Raw genomic sequence first — 17,263 nt, 5'->3', positions numbered from 1 at the left:
GGACATTCCAAGCATCCACCACCCTTTCCGTGAAAAAATACTTCCTGACATCTTTTTTGAGTCTGCCCCCCTTCAATCTCATTTCATGTCCTCTCGTTCTACCGCCTTCCCGTCTCCGGAAAAGATTCGTTTGCGGATTAATACCTTTCAAATATTTGAACGTCTGTATCATATCACCCCTGTTCCTCCTTTCCTCCAGGTCATTGTCGTCGTTTCCCGGATATGTGTTGGGTAGATGGGTACACAGGATTAGTCTGGGTCATTTGGGTATACCATCACCGTACATTAGTAGAACAGCAAACTGATTTTCCTGAACCCTTTTCAGAGGCAAATCAAGTATTCTTCTCTTATCACATCTGTACAATTATATGCTTTCCATTTATTAAAATACTTGAATTGCCTATTATCAGGGAGTCGAGTGGGGGAATTTCCCCTTACCTGGGCATCCCCATTGATTAAGAACCTCCGTTCTGGCTTGGGCTGAGTTATTGTTTGCCAGTGATTACCAGTCCCAATTTGGACCCACCAATAAAACAAATGTGAACTCTCCTGCTTAAAACTGATCCAGGCAGGAAGGGGTTACATAAAAATGAATTATAGAAATTGCTGTCTTTGTGGGGTGCTTTTGCTTTGATTTCTTTTATTTTTTTATAAAGATATTTTAATGGAGTGCTTTATTCCCCCCCACCCCCTTCCAAAGTCGGGCAAATAACCTTTCTGAAGTGGAGAGTTCTTTAAAGAAGGAACAGGATCCTTCAGTCTGTCCTGTGCCGTCTAGAGTTTCGGCAGAGGGAGGGGAAAGGGGTGGTTATCCACAGCCAGATGCATTGTTAAAAGTTCATACTATCACTTTGACATTTAGAGTAGGACTCGGTGTCTTTGTAAATTTCTCTTCATATTACCGGTGCTGGTCTCTGGGCTCAGACTGTTTCACAAACCATAACATTTTTTAGCGAGTGATTGATCTGTATTATGTGTCTGAGCCATCAGAGGAATCCTGGGATGTTGCTTGTATAAACCGTAATACAATCCAGTGCTCGGTGTTTGGTTTCATCTGTCTTAGACCTGTTGGCGATACTCAATCCTCTTGGATTTGGGAATGGGACTTATCTGATACTTACCAGAAAAAAAAAAACCAAAAGCCCCCTCATTTTCTGTGTTCTCCAGTTAAATAACTCGACACATCTGGTAACACTGTAGGAGCATTGTCCTTTTACTTCCTATCTGGTTCCTGTTGCCACGATATTGCTTGGGTGTCTGGTTACCTAGAGGGTAACGTGATTAAAAAAAGAAAAAAAAAAGAGTTCTGTGGTTCTTAAAACCTTAACCCTTGTGAGGTACAAGGAAATAAGTGGTTTTATCTGCAATCTTTCTGTAATTGTGCAGTATGTGTGCATGTCCGTACACACTCATGTGCACTCAAGAGGTTTTACTTGTAGAGCTCTGTATTAGTATTATTATTAGCATTTGTATAGCGCTACCAGACGCACGCAGCGCTGGACACCTGATACAAAGAGACAGTCCCTGCTCAAAAGAGCTTACAATCTAAATAATACAGACAGACAAGACAGTTACGGGTGAGGGAAGTAATGGGTGAGAAGGGAGGAAGGGACAAGGGGAGGGCAATTGTGGCTAGGAGCCAAAAGCAGCAGTGAAAAGGTGGGTTTTCAGATGGAGGTAATATATAAAATATGGAAATTTCATAAATGGGAAGGGAAGTGGTTCTATGCTTGAACCATGTTAACTTCAAACCAAGGGCGTGGCCAGAGCCCGAGGTGGGGGGGGGGGGCACTGTTTAGCTGCCTCCCGCCACTTTGGACCCCCCCACCCCCGCTGCCACCACCATCGCAATCCCCGCCACCGCTGCCCACCCACCTCCTGCCCCGCCACCGCATCAAGTACCTTCTTCAGCGCCAGTCGACTCTGGCGCCTTCGTTGTGTGATCATCTGTTTCTGACGCCTTACGTCTTGCACAGGGCTACATGCACGGTGCAGGACGTAAGGCGTCAGAAACAGATGAACAACGAAGGCGCCGGAGTTGACCGGCGCTGAAAAAGACTCTTCGGCTGGCGGGGTTTGGGGACCCCGGCCAGCAAACAAGGTACCTGATGCGGCGGCGGGGGTCAAATGTAGAAGGGGCCAGGGCGTAATCTGTGGGGGCCTATGCCCCCCGTGGCCCCACGTAGCTACGCCCCTGCTTCAAACTGCCCAAAACACAGCACCACGGCTTATATATGGAAAAACATGTTTTGACAGCTCCAAACCACTCCGAGAAAAACTGCACTGGCTTCCAAAATCATCTACGGTGAGGCACCGGGATACATGACAGACTTCATCGACCTACCACCCAGAAACACCATAAAATCAGCAAGATCATACCTAAACCTCCACTACCCAAGCAGCAAAGGACTCAAATACAAATCCACCTATGCTTCCAGCTTTTCCTACCTGAGCGCACAATTGTGGAACGCACTACCAAAAGCAGTAAAAACCACACTCAACCAACATGAATTTCCGGAACGCACTAAAAACAGAACTGTTCAGAAGGGCAAACCCCACCGACCCAACATAAAAAACCTGGGCATCTGCGACACAACTTAACCAAAGATCGTAACAGACATATCCTAACTCTTCCTTTCCCTCACTAAGTTCTCCCCAATTGTCTTTACCATACATGTATCTCACTCTACCATACTATCACCTTGATACTACTCACACCTTGTATTTGTTCATAACGAAATCGGTTAACGCCGATTACGGTACCATGTAAGCCACATTGAGCCTGCAAAAAGGTGGGAAAATGTGGGATACAATGCAACAAATAAATAAAATTAACACTCATTTCATACTTGATAAAATATAGTGTCTACTGTCAAAAGCCTGCTTGAATCAGTAGGGGTTAAGCTGTCTGTATTATCAGCAGAAGAATGTCTGGGGACATGGAGAAAGATCGTGTTATTTAAGACTGGATCCTTCAGCTTAATGTCTTCAATTACAAAGAATCATAAGGACTGAAACCAAATCCTTTAATTCAGCCTGAACTTGGTAGAATTATAGGAAGCCAAGAAGACCATAGCTCTGATGCTTTCCAAACTGCATGCAAAAGAAATTAAACATATAGAAAAAAAAAAACGTGATAAGCAGCTGGAGGCATAGCCCGAGGGTACGTGTGCTCATTTGAGAAAGCTGCAGCGCAGGAAGGCTTTTTTTTTTTCTTTATTAAATTATTTGTTGCCCACAAATCTAATGTACAGTAGTTCCAGTAAAACTGTTTATGTTCAGAATCAAGTTCAGTTCACACTTGCATTAAGGGAATAAAAAGCTCTGAAGAGTACGAAGATCACAGTTACAAATTGATAAGTGTAACTGAGCCCAGTCTCATATCATAGGCAGCAGTTATGCAGATGGAATGTGTAACTGAAGCCACAGGCCGGGAGCTAAATACATGTGTCTGTTCGTGTGCTCCAAGTCTAGCGTTTGGTCATGGTACGTTAGAGGAAAGTTGCCATCTGTAGTGTTTCTTTCTCCGTCAACCAGCAGAATGAAATCAGCCACATGAGCGGGTGACATCTACTGAGGGCCCAAGATGGACTTAGTGCATTCAGAAACCTGTTTACTAGGCCGTGTTATAGGCGTGTTAGCATTTTTAACACACGTTAACCATGTACACGCATTATTTATTTATTTTATGTATTTATTGCATTTGTACCCCTCATTTTCCCACCTATTTGCAGGCTCAATGTGGCTTACATAGTACCATCAAAGGCGATTGCCCAGTCGGTTGATAACAAATACAGGTTGTATAGTGATCGGATGAGGTATATGTGGAGGATCGGAAGGGATGAAGATTGCGTGATGTCCAGTACGATCATTATATATGGGCAGTAACAAATATAAATCACTTGCTAGGGACCACTCGTCTAAATTCACATCAACTTCGTCAGTCCCAATTATTATTTTTTCTCCACCACTTAACGCAATTTTTATATATATCTCACAATTTTCACAAGCAATTCTAATTCTTGCCTCAGTAGTGCCAGATTGTCCAACGATAACTATTGGCAATTCAAACGTTTGAATTGCCAATAGTTATCGTTGGACAATCTGGCACTACTGAGGCAAGAATTAGAATTGACAGTGCGATCATTAGTCATGCTATGTTGCGGGGTGAAGAGGTTTACGTGGGGTCGTTGGGGTAGGCCTTTTTGAAGCGGTTGGTTTTTAGTGATTTCCTGAAGTTCTGGTGGTCGTGGATTGTTTTCAGGGCCATTCCATAGTTGTGCGCTTATGTAGGAGAAGGCGGATTAATGAGTTGTTTTGTATTTCAATCCTTTGCAATTTGGGTAGTGTAGGTTTAGGTAAGATCTTGACGATCCGGCTCTGTTTCTTGTTGGTAGATCTATAAGGTCTGTCATGTATCCTGGGACTACGCCGTATATAATTTTATGGACTAAAGTGCAGATTTTGAAGATGATGTATGTGGCTGTATTTGGCTACAATATCTCTATAGGCACCTACACAGCACGTGCGCTAATTGTAGGTGCATTAAAAATGCTAGCAGGCCTTTGTAAACAGGACCCTCAGAGTTCAGAAAAACTGAGGAGGATTTTCTAAGCATGTGTGACATAGAAACAGGACGTCCTCAGGAAAACTTGGGCACCCCATTTCGATTATGCCGCTCTATGTTATCTTCGTCCTAGGGAGATTCTTAAGCAGGAAGATAAAACTTTATACTGATCTGTTTGATTTTGCCTTTATGGTGGCGATTTCAGTGAGCCCTTGGTAGCCCATGCTAGGGTTACCATACGTCCGGATTTCCCCGGACATGTCCTCTTTTTGAGGGCATGTCCGGGGCGTCCGGCGGATTTTGCCCCCGCCCACGTTTGTCCGGATTTCTGGACAAACGTGGGCGCGGGTGCGGGCAGGCGCGTGCGTGCGGTGGGCGTGTGGGCGGGCGATCGGCGCGTGGTCTCCCGTCCCCTCCCCTTCCTTACCATGTTCCCTGGTGGTCTAGTGACGTCTTCGGGGCAGGAAAGAGCCCCCTCTTTCCTGCCCGGAGCGCTGCCTCCCCTGTCTATCATCCTTCTCGGTCTGGCTGGGGATTCAAAATGGCCGCCGAGAGTTGAACTCTCGCGAGGCCGCTTCAACTCTCGGTGGCCATTTTGAATCCCCAGCCATACCGAGGAGGATGCAGCAGGCAAGGGCAGGCAGCGCTCCGGGCAGGAAAGAGGGGGCTCTTTCCTGCCCCGAAGAGAAGACGCTACTAGACCACCAGGGCTAGACAGTAAGTGAGGGGGGGGTATGTGATGGGGGGGAGGGGACCATGTGACGGGGGGGGGGGAATAGGGGCGGAACCCGGACCTGAAGGGGGCGTGGCAGAGGCGGGGCATGAGGCGGGGCGGGGTAGGGGGGCGTGACATGTGTCCTCTTTTTCAGAGGACACAAAATGGTAACCCTAGCCCATGCTTGCTTGTGAAATTCATGTAAACCTTGTTTGATGCTTTCCAGTTAACCTTTTATACTGGCATCTTTGCCCATCAGGCTTAAGTCTTTTACAGTAGTTAAAGTTCCTCTGAATTAGTGATGCTTCCACATTGAAATGCTTTGCGTCAGACCATTATTTTAAATATAATTTATTATTGATGCACTAGTCCAGTTATGAAATATGGTTTTTCTCCTTTTTTTCAGGTTGTAGAACTGGTGTCGAGTGCAATAGGTGACTTGGTACAGGGTATATACTATGAAAATTCTAATTTACCAGAGGTAAGGGTTTTAAGATCATATTATCATCAAAGTATAAAATATTCTGCCAGCCTAAAAACTGCCAGCATGAGTCAAGTGAACGTTTTCTTAGAATATGTGTACATCTGTTTTACATACATTTGTTTGGTTTCACACAGTCTGTGAGCATCCTGGTGCCACCATGTGGTATCGCAACATTCATGAGGCCCAGACCCGCCAAACGTAAAAGAAAGAAACAAATAATAAGTTAATAAAAATAAATCTTTAAAGGATTGGGTTTAAAACAGTAGCACTCTTGGTCCTGGAGAAAAGCAATTTCTTTGGAGATTGGGATAAGTAGATGGGTAGCTAAACTCAAGATACGAAGGGTGTGCAGCAAGATAGTCCAGGTACGGAGTGAGTGTATAGTCAGTCACCGCTTGTATTAAAGGCTTGGGAGAAGAGCCAGGCTTTCACCTGCTTCCTGAAGTAGAGGTCGTCTCAAGTTAGCTGTAGCCCCTCTGGGAGTAAGTTCCAGAGTGTGGGGGCTACTCCTGAGAAAGCTTGCTGACGGGTATCACATCATTCAATTTCTTTTCATGAGGGTACAGATAGCGATGCTCCTTGAGAGATCTCAGAGGTGTGTAGAGCACTAACATTGTTTGAGTATTCTGGCCCATTTTGTCTGAGGACCTAAGGACCTTGTAACATAGTAACATAGTAACATAGTAGATGACGGCAGAAAAAGACCTGCATGGTCCATCCAGTCTGCCCAAGACAAACTCATATGTGTATACCTTACCTTGAATTTGTACCTGTCCTTTTCAGGGCACAGACCATATAAGTCTGCCCAGCAGTATTTCCCGCCTCCCAACCACCAGTCCCGCCTCCCATCACCGGCTCTGGTACAGACCGTATAAGTCTGCCCTCCCCTATCCTCGCCTCCCAACCTCCACCCCCTCTTCCCCCCAACTGCTCCGCCACCCAATTTCAGCTAAGCTTCTGAGGATCCATTCCTTCTGCACAGGATTCCTCTATGCATATCCCACGCATGTTTGAACTCCGTTACCGTTTTCTTGAAAATCAAACACAGAGTTTTAAATTTCTCCCTGTAAAGTACTGGTAGCCAGTGTAGTTTTTGCAGGAAAGGTGTGATGCGGACAAGCTGCTTGCAGCCTTCTATCATTTGGGATGCAGCATTCTGTCTCTTCACGTTCAAGTGTACAGTGCTGCGTACTTCTAGTAGCGCTATAGAAATGATAAGTAGTAGTAGTCTTTGGGATTCCAGAATCTTGCTACTCTTTGGGATTCTGGAATCTTGATACCCTTTGTCCTTATCTCTTGTTTGTCCTGTTTGTCTGTCCTAATTAGATTGTAAGCTCTGTCGAGCAGGGACTGTCTCTTCATGTTCAAGTGTACAGCGCTGCGTACGTCTAGTAGCACTATAGAAATGATAAGTAGTAGTAGTAGTCTTTGGGATTCCGGAATCTTGCTACTCTTTGGGATTCTGCATAGAATCTTGAATCTCTTTGTCCTTATCCCTTATTTGTCCTGTTTGTCTGGCCTAATTAGATTGTAAGCTCTGTCGAGCAGGGACTGTCTCTTCATGTTCAAGTGTACAGCGCTGCGTACATCTAGTAGCACTTTAGAAATGATAAGTAGTAGTAGTAGTCTTTGGGATTCCGGAATCTTGCTACTCTTTGGGATTCCGTGTGGTTGGTCACTTCTGCTTGTGACGAACCCGGAAGTACGTGATGTCAATTCAGGAGATGGATACAGAGAGCAGGAATGCCTCAGCCATGCAGTCAGCTTCAGAATGTTGGAGGTGCGATTTATTATATAGGATTAGTGTCCATGAATCTTGTTGAAACCAGGAGTTAATCAGATTATGTTGAACCTGGAGAATAAGCCTTCTTGAACAGGACGGACTTCAATAATTTTCTAAAATTTAGGTAGTTTTGAGTTGATTTTACTGATTTGGGTAGAACATTCCACAGTTGTGTGCCTATGAAGGAGAAGTTGGAGGCATAGGTAGATTTGCACTTAAGGCCACTACAATCTGGGTAGTGTAAATTTAAATAAGATCGGGAGAGACTGGATCTGTTTCTGGGTGGTAAGTCAACCAGTTCAAGAATGTATTCGGGAACTTCCCTATAAATGATCCTGTGAATCGAGGTGCAACATGTAGAGAGAGATTTAACGTTGATAGAGACAATTTTTAAAGGTTGTTTCAATTTGCAGGATCAAGGTGAGGTCTAGCAGTATCCTGAGATTCCTGACCTGTGATTTTAGGGGGAGTTCATACTTCCCAAAAGGTATTTTGAAATCAGGTACCTGTCCACTTGTGTTAGGCACACAAACAGTCTCTGTTTTTCTTGGGTTCAGGCAGAGTTTGTTGGGTTTTTGCCCATTCCTGAGCTGCAGTTAGACAGGTGGTAGGTTTATTCAAAACTGGGAATAGATCTGGTTCAGTGGGCATGAGCAATTGCAAATCATCAGCATAGATACAGAATGTTGTGTCCATCGACCCAAAGCAGCTCAGCCAGAGGCTTGACGTAGATATTAAATAAAGTGAGAGACAGTATGGATATCCCTGTGGCTCCCCACAGTTCAGTGCCCAAGGTAATGATGTGAGGTTTTTGAAGAGAATTGATTGTTGTCTGTCTGACAAATAGGTTTGAACCATGTAAATACCATACCACTAATACCTGTTTCTGCCAGCTTTGTAAACATGATATGATCCACAGTGTCGAAGGCTGCTGAGAAATCCAGCAGCTTTCATATCGAGGCAGATACCCTGTCACGGTTTCTGTATAGATAGTTGAGAAGGGACACACAAACTATCTCTTGTACCCAGGTCTGAAGCCAGGTTGACATGGGTCTAGCCAATTACTTTCATTTAGTCAACCGTTGAGTTATTTTTTATTTGGATTTTTTCTCACACCATGCAGTCTAGTTGTCTGTACGTTTTGCCTGGAAAGGAGTGTTGGGGACCATTTGGTAGTTTAGTCACACATACCTGTGCAGGACCCCTCCCCACCATTTTGCTATCTATGTAATTCCACACTCACATGGACACACAGAACTTAATTGCTGAGGAAACGGCCGCAGAAAATTACTTCCAGGATCTGAAGGCGACGAAACAGTGTGACAAAGCGGTGGCCGTAGCTAGAAGGTTGCTAGGCTGTATAGAGAGAGGTGTGACCAGCAGAAGAAAAGAGGTTTTAATGCCCCTGTATAAGTCGTTGGTGAGGCCCCACCTGGAGTATTGTGTTCAGTTCAGGAGGCCGTATCTTGCTAAGTATGTAAAAAGAATTGAAGCGGTGCAAAGAAAAGCTACGAGAATGGTATGGGATTTGCATTACAAGACGTATGAGGAGAGACTTGCTGACCTGAACATGTATACCCTGGAGGAAAGGAGAAACAGGGGCGATATGATACAGATGTTCAAATATTTGAAAGGTATTAATCCACAAACGAACCTTTTCCGTAGATGGGAAGGTGGTAGAACTAGAGGACATGAAATGAGATTGAAGGGGGGCAGACTCAAGAAAAATGTCAGGAAGTATTTTTTCACAGAGAGAGTTGTGGATACTTGGAATGCCCTCCCTCGGGAGGTGGTGGAGATGAAAAAAAAAAAAGCAAGCATGGGATAAACATAAAGGAATCCTGTTCGGAAGGAATGGATCCTCAGAAGCTTAGCCGAGATTGGGTGGCAGAGCCGGTGGTGGGAGGCGGGGCTAGTGGTTGGGAGGCGGGGCTAGTGCTGGGCAGACTTCTACGGTCTGTGTCCTGAAAATGGCAGATACAAATCAAGGTCAGGTATACACATAAAGTAGCACATATGAGTTTATCTTGTTGGGCAGACTGGATGGACCGTGCAAGTCTTTCTCTGCTGTCATCTACTATGTTACTATGTTATTAAGTATTCATTGAACGTGCAGATTAATGCCATGTTAAAATCTCAGCAGTAATCCATAGCTGATGACAAAATGTCACTCTTCCTGTCAATTTGTGAGTGTTGATTGTCTCACATACCTGTAGGAAGAGGGGCATTTTTTTTTAAAGTTGCCAGCGGTCTGCATTGACCCCAACATCCCTGGTAGTCTAGCAGACCCTTCCCACATCCCTTGCCCCTGACAAAGAGAAATTCCTGGTGGCTAGGGGCACCCTCCCCCTGACTTAAAAAGTTTCTCAGATGTCTAGTGGCACCCCTTCCTCCCCCCGACAAAAAAATTTCCCAGATGTGGGAACCCCCCCCCCCCCCTCAACAGGATGTACTCTGAAGATACGTGACTGATGGCCACTTGCTCCTGCCTCTACACTGCCATTTTGGAAAAGGGTAGCTCCTGACCCCTGCACAGTGCATCCTGGGATGCACCGAGCAGGGTCAGTCTGCCAATTTTCCCTAATTTGGTAGTCTGGGCGGAGACTACCAAATAAGGGGAATATTCCTTGATTTGGTAGACCAACACCCATTCAGTGCATCTCAGAATGTTAATAACCTACTTGTGTATTTTAATATTTATTTATTATTTAGATTTTGCTCACACCTTTTTCAGTAGTAGCTCAAGATGAGTTACATTCAGGTACTCTGGATATTTCTCTGTCCCAGGAGGGCTCACAATCTAAGTTTGTACCTGAGGCAATAGAGGGTTAAGTGACTTGCCCAAGATCACAAGGAGCAGCAGGGGGATTTGAAGCGGCCACCTCTGGATTGCAAGACCGGTGCTCTAACGACTAGGCCACTCCACTCCTCTAACCCTAAGAACCTTGTTACTCTTTGGGGTTCTAAATGGAATGTTGCTACACTTTGAAATTCTGCATGGAATCTTGTTATTCTTTAGAATTCTAGAATCTTTATTTATTTATTTGGATTTGCTCACACCTTTTTCATTAGTAGCTCAAGGTGAGTTACATTCAGGTACTCTGGATATTTCTCTATCCCAAGAGGGCTCACAATCTAAGTTTGTACCTGAGGCAATGGAGGGTTAAGTGACTTGCCCAAGATCACAAGGAGCAGCAGTGGGATTTCAACTGGTCACCAGTGCTCTAACCACTAGGCCACTCCTCCATTAGCAACATTCCATCTAGAATCTGAAATAGTAGCAACATTCCAGAATCTCAAAAAGTGGCAACAATCCATGTAGAATCTTCACTAGTAGCAACATTCCATATATTTATTTATTTAGATTTTGCTGACACCTTTTTCAGTAGTAGCTCAAGGTGAGTTACATTCAGGTACACTGGATATTTCTCTGTCCCAGGAGGGCTCATAATCTAAGTTTGTACCTGAGGCAATGGAGGGTTAAGTGACTTGCCCAAGATCACAAGGAGCAGCAGCAGGATTTGAACCGGCCACCTCTGGATTTCAAGACCGGTGCTCTAACCGCTAGGCCAGATGTCCACCAGTGTCTGAGCTGACTTCCTCGCCAAACCAGTTTCTGCATCGTTTGCCAGTATTTGCTACACCTTTTGTTAACTATGCACTGCTTTCTATACTAGTCCAGCTGTTCTGTAATTTAGCCTTTCTTCTCCTTTTTGATTCTGTGCCTTGCTGGCTCCCCCCAGCCCCAGTTCCCGATATACATGCTTCACCCACCTACTCAGCAAACTGTATTTGCAAAACTTTTTAAATGCACTTCACAGATTGTTTCAGTTACTGTGAGGTGTGATGGACAGAGAACCAAAGGACTTTGTGGAGCTTGTAGCATTAGGGTTACCATATGTCTGGATTTACCCGGACATGTCCTCTTTTTGAGGGCATGTCCGGGCAACCGGACGGGTTTTGCCAATCTGCCCGTTTGTCCGGATTTCTGGACAAACAGGCAGGCTGGTGGGGGACGGCCCGCCCACCAGCCTGCCCGTTTGTCCAGAAATCCGGACAGTCGGGCAGATTGCAAGCCTCCCCTTACTTACTAGTGCCCTGGTGGTCTAGTGACCTCTTCCGCCTTCGGGACAGGAAAGAGCCCCCTCTTTCCTGCCCGGAGCGCTGCCCTGCATGCTTCCTTCCTGTTGCTGATCCTCGAAGCCGATTCAAAATGGCCACCAAGTGTTGAAGTGACCTCGTGAGACTTCAACTCTCAGCGGCCATTTTGACTCTGCGCTGAGGATCAGCAACAAAAAGGACGCATGCAGGGCAGCGCTCCGGGCAGGAAAGAGGGGGCTCTTTCCTGCCCCGAAGAGGTCACTAGACCACCAGGGCAGTAGTAAGGTAAGGGGAGGGTGGCGACGGGGTATGTGACAGGGGGGAGGGGAAAATGTGATAGGGGGCGGAGTGAGGGTGTGACGGGGCGGGGCGTGTGGTGGGGGCGGGGCATGTGTCCTCCTTTTCGGGGGACAAAATATGGTAACCCTATGTAGCATTGCATGGTGAGCTGAAAGGGAAGGGAGGACAAAATCTCTCACCAACTATTTCATAACAATTCTCTGTCCATTTATACTGAAGAGTTTTATAAAACCCATCCAGTTCCATAACATCTGTCACCTCCTTTTCTGCATGCTTTGAAATGTCACCCCCAGAGTGCCTGCCATGTTAACACAACTGAAAGAAGAAAGTTATGCCTGAAATGAATAAAATAGATTGTTTTGATTGAAATAGTTATTAAGTTGATGACTAATTTAAACTCTCTGAAGACTTGAAATCACAGGCAGCAGCGAAATAGGTCTATAATTATTGAAATCCAATTAGGTTAACCCTTCAATTCAAGGTCTGCTTGTTTCTTTCATTTCATATCTGTAGAATAGTGAGATGAGATCTGACAGATTTTTTTCTAGGTGGGGGAGTGGATTTTGAATAGAAATACTAATGTTTTATGTGTACCTTTATCTACTACTACTACTACTACTATTTAGCATTTCTATAGCGCTACAAGGCGTACGCAGCGCTGTACAAACATAGAAGAAAGACAGTCCCTGCTCAAAGAGCTATGTAATAAAAGTGAGCCAAGTATAGGACAATCAAGCCATTGTGACATCACTGATGAGGTTGGCTCTTATTGGTGGCCTGAGGCATTATGACATCACAATATTAGCTCTGGTTACAAGAGACTACTACTACTACTACTACTATTTATCACTTCTATAGCACTACAAGGCATACGCAGCGCTGCACAAACATAGAAGAAAGACAGTCCCTGCTCAAAGAGCTTACAATCTAATAGACAAAAAATAAAGTAAGCAAATCAAATCAATTAATGTGGACAGGAAGGAGGAGAGGAGGGTAGGTGGAGACCAGTGGCTACAAGTGGTTACGAGTCAAAAGCAATGTTAAAGAGGTGGGCTTTCAGTCTAGATTTAAAGGTGGCCAAGGATGGGGCAAGACGTAGGGGCTCAGGAAGTTTATTCCAGGCGTAGGGTGCAGCGAGACAGAAGGCGCGAAGTCTGGAGTTGGCAGTAGTGGAGAAGGGAACAGATAAGAAGGATTTATCCATGGAGCGGAGTGCACGGGAAGGGGTGTAGGGAAGGACAAGTGTGGAGAGATACTGGGGAGCAGCAGAGTGAGTACATTTATAGGTTAGTAGAAGGAGTTTGAACAGGATGCGAAAACGGATAGGGAGCCAGTGAAGGGTCTTGAGGAGAGGGGTAGTATGAGTAAAGCGACCCTGGCGGAAGACGAGATGGGCAGCAGAGTTTTGAACCGACTGGAGAGGGGAGACTTTTTTGCTAAGATATACATTGGGATTTATTTTCTCTCTGTTTATATATTTTATCAGCGGACTGATGTCTCCTGCAGGACTACATGAAATGTCTTTTGTTGAGCTTGCTCTGAGGAATTGTTAAGTGCTAGAAACATGATTTCATTGACTTTCAGAGAGTTAGGAATACAGTATATTGTAAAACTGATGTGCAATACATCATCTTGTTACAGCAGTAGTAGTTATAAACATTTCAATAAAATAGACTTTGTGTTGTGTAAATAAAAATGAAATTAATTTCTCATGCATGAATGGATGGAGTTTGGACGGAACCTACACTTACGCATGTATCTCCATCATTTAGGCGTGAGCAGTTATATCAGTCCTAAGAACATAAGCGTTGCCATACTGGGACAGACCAAAGGTCCATCAAGCCCAGTATCCTGTTTCCAACAGTGGCCAATCCAGGTCACAAGTATCTGGCAAGATCCCAGATTTTATGCTGCTTATTCTAGAAATAACCAGCAAATTTTCCCAGTTCCATCTTAATAATGACTTATGGACTTTTCTTTGAGGAAATTAGCCAAACCTTTTTTTAAACCCTGCTAAGCTAACTGCTTTTTACCACATTCTCTGCCAACGAATTCCAGAGTTTAATCACCGTATAGACTTTGCCCAGAGTGTCAACAGGCGGCATATCAGCATTACATAAAAGCTTCAAAGGTCAGAGCTTCTCCTCAGTTAGTTTGCATAATTGTGTTCCTGTTGGTTTCCCACAGCTGGAATGGAAAAGAAAATAAGATGATACCTTTTTTATTGGACATAACTTAATACATTTCTTGATTAGCTTTCGAAGGTTGCCCTTCTTCCTCAGATCGGAAATAAGCAAATGTGCTAGCTGACAGTGTATATAAGTGAAAACATTCAAGCATTACTATGACAGTAAAATAGATACCATTGGAGATTCTACATGGAATGTTGCTACTCTTTGAGATTCTACATGGAATGTTGCTATTCCACTAGCAACATTCCATGTAGAAGGCTGCGCAGGCTTCTGTTTCTGTGAGTCTGACGTCCTGCACGTACGTGCAGGACGTCAGACTCACAGAAGCAGAAGCCTGCGCGGCCACATTGGTGATCTACAAGGGCCGACTTCTACATGGAATGTTGCTAGTGGAATAGCAACATTCCATGTAGAATCTATAGAAATCAAACAAAATAAAACATGGAAAAGAAAATAAGATGATACCTTTTTTATTGGACATAAGTTAATACATTTCTTGATTAGCTTTCGAAGGTTGCCCTTCTTCCTCAGATCGGAAATAAGCAAATGTGCTAGCTGACAGTGTATATAAGTGAAAACATTCAAGCATTACTATGACAGTAAAATAGATACCATTGGAGATTCTACATGGAATGTTGCTACTCTTTGAGATTCTACATGGAATGTTGCTACTATTGGAGATTCTACATGGAATGTTGCTATTCCACTAGCAACATTCCATGTAGAAGGCTGCGCAGGCTTCTGTTTCTGTGAGTCTGACGTCCTGCACGTACGTGCAGGACGTCAGACTCACAGAAGCAGAAGCCTGCGCGGCCACATTGGTGATCTACAAGGGCCGACTTCTACATGGAATGTTGCTAGTGGAATAGCAACATTCCATGTAGAATCTATAGAAATCAAACAAAATAAAACATGGAAAAGAAAATAAGATGATACCTTTTTTATTGGACATAACTTAATACATTTCTTGATTAGCTTTCGAAGGTTGCCCTTCTTCCTCAGATCGGAAATAAGCAAATGTGCTAGCTGACAGTGTATATAAGTGAAAACATTCAAGCATTACTATGACAGTAAAATAGATACCATTGGAGATGTTTTCACTTATATACACTGTCAGCTACCACAAGAAATGTATTAAGTTATGTCCAATAAAAAAGGTATCATCTTATTTTCTTTTCCATGTTTTATTTTGTTTGATTTCTATTGATAACCTTAAGAGTGGACTAACACGGCTACCACACTCCTCTACCACAGCTGGAATGAAAGGTGGGTCAGGTAGGAAGGTTCTGATGAGTAAAACCTGGTCTTTTCAGCTTTGCTTTTATTTTCAGGAAAGCAGTCTTACTGATGACATCGGCATAGCGAGTTGGAAGGAGCAGGTTTTCCTTTCCCATGGTGCTTTACTAGCCAAGAGCTGCCAGGCTGCCATGGAATTGGCACAGCACGATACCAACATGCAAGCTATGGCATTTGAGTATGGAAAACACATGTCCATGAGCCACAAGGTACCTAATTTCCTTATTTCTGTCTCAAAATGAGCTAGGGTGCAGTAATTAATGTATCAGCTTTGTCTTTCCTGCATTCAATACGTGTACTTGAGATCAAGCTTTGACAAAGTACCTCATGAAAGACTCCAAAGGAAATTGGAGAGTCATGGGATAGGAGGTAGTGTTCAATTGTGGATTAAAATCTGGTTAAACGATAGAAAACAGAGAGTAAGGTTAAATGGTCAGTATTCTCAATGGAGAAGAGTAGATTGTGGGGTTCCCCAGGGGTCTGTGCTGGGACCACTGCTTTTTAACATATTTATAAATGATCTAGAGATGAGAGTAACTAGGGAGGTAATTAAATTTGCTGATGACACAAAGGTATTCAAAGTTGTTAAATCGCAAGAGGATTGTGAAAAATTACAAGAGGACCTTACGAGACTGGGAGACTGGGTGTCTAAATGGCAGATGACGTTTAATGTGAGCAAGTGCAAAGTGATGCATGTGGGAAAGAGGAACCCGAATTATATAGCTATGTCATGCAAGGTTCCACGTTAGGAGTCACAGACCAAGAAAGGGATCTAGGTGTCATCGTTGATGATACGTTGAAACCTTCTGCTCAGTGTGCTGCTGCGGCAAAGAAAGCAAATAGAATGTTAGGTATTATTAGGAAAGGAATGGAAAACAAGAATGAGGATGTTAAAATGCCTTTGTATCGCTCCATGGTGTGACCGCACCTCGAATATTGTGTTCAATTCTGGTCACCACATCTCAAAAAAGATATAGTGGAATTAGAAAAGGTGCAGAGAAGGGCGACGAAAATGATAAAGAGGATGGGACAACTTCCCTATGAGGAAAGGCTAAAGCAGCTAGGGCTCTTCAGCTTGGAGAAAAGGCGGCTGAGGGGAGATATGATAGAGATCTATAAAATAATGAGTGGAGTTGAACGAGTAGATGTGTAGAGTCTGTTTACACTTTCCAAAAATACTAGGACTAGGGGGCATTCGATAAAGCTACAATGTAGTAAACTTAAAACGAATTGGAGAAAATGTTTCTTCACTCAACGTGTAATTAAACTCTGGAATTCGTTGCCAGAGAATGTGGTAAAGGCGGTTAGCTTAGCGGAGTTTAAAAAAGGTTTGGACGGCTTCCTAAAGGAAAAGTCCATAGACCTTTATTAAATGGACTTGGGGAAAATCCACTATTTCTGGGACAAGCAGTATAAAATGTTTTGTACATTTTTGGGATCTTGCCAGGTATTTGTGACCTAGATTGGCCACTTTTGGAAACAGGATGCTGGGCTTGATGGACCTTTGGTCTTTTCCAGTATGGCAATATTTATGTACTTTATAAAATTGTAGTTACACCTATTCCAAGGTAGGCACAACTGTATTTTTGTAACCTATGCCGGTATCTCAGAAATCCACCCCAGTGTCTGCTCCTGGGAAGGCCTCTGCATTTACTGCATAAAAAAGCATGCTGTGACCCTCATTTTACAAACCCTGTTCAGCATTTGGTACACGCACAAACCGGTACTTAAATGTTTATCTTGCATAAACGTCTAAGTCCCCATTTTACAAAGCTGGGCTATGCAAGTATCAAACCCAAGTGGATGCAAATAGCAAGTGGGTGTG

The 17,263-nt window shown here is 43.9% G+C and overlaps 1 protein-coding gene across 1 annotated transcript in view; it reads left to right on the top strand.

Moving 5' to 3' along the window:
- PDSS2 (decaprenyl diphosphate synthase subunit 2) overlaps positions 1–17,263 on the top strand; it is a 160,313-nt gene that overhangs the window by 131,065 nt on the left and 11,985 nt on the right. Inside the window, exons 4-5 of the mRNA XM_030195191.1 lie at positions 5,689–5,763; positions 15,474–15,647. Of these exons, the coding sequence (XP_030051051.1) occupies positions 5,689–5,763; positions 15,474–15,647 (249 nt within the window). The remainder of the gene's footprint in view (positions 1–5,688; positions 5,764–15,473; positions 15,648–17,263) is intronic.

The sequence above is a fragment of the Microcaecilia unicolor genome, chromosome 3 (assembly GCF_901765095.1).
Source record: "Microcaecilia unicolor chromosome 3, aMicUni1.1, whole genome shotgun sequence".
Lineage (NCBI taxonomy): Eukaryota > Metazoa > Chordata > Amphibia > Gymnophiona > Siphonopidae > Microcaecilia > Microcaecilia unicolor.
This window is presented reverse-complemented; position numbering and strand designations above follow the sequence as displayed.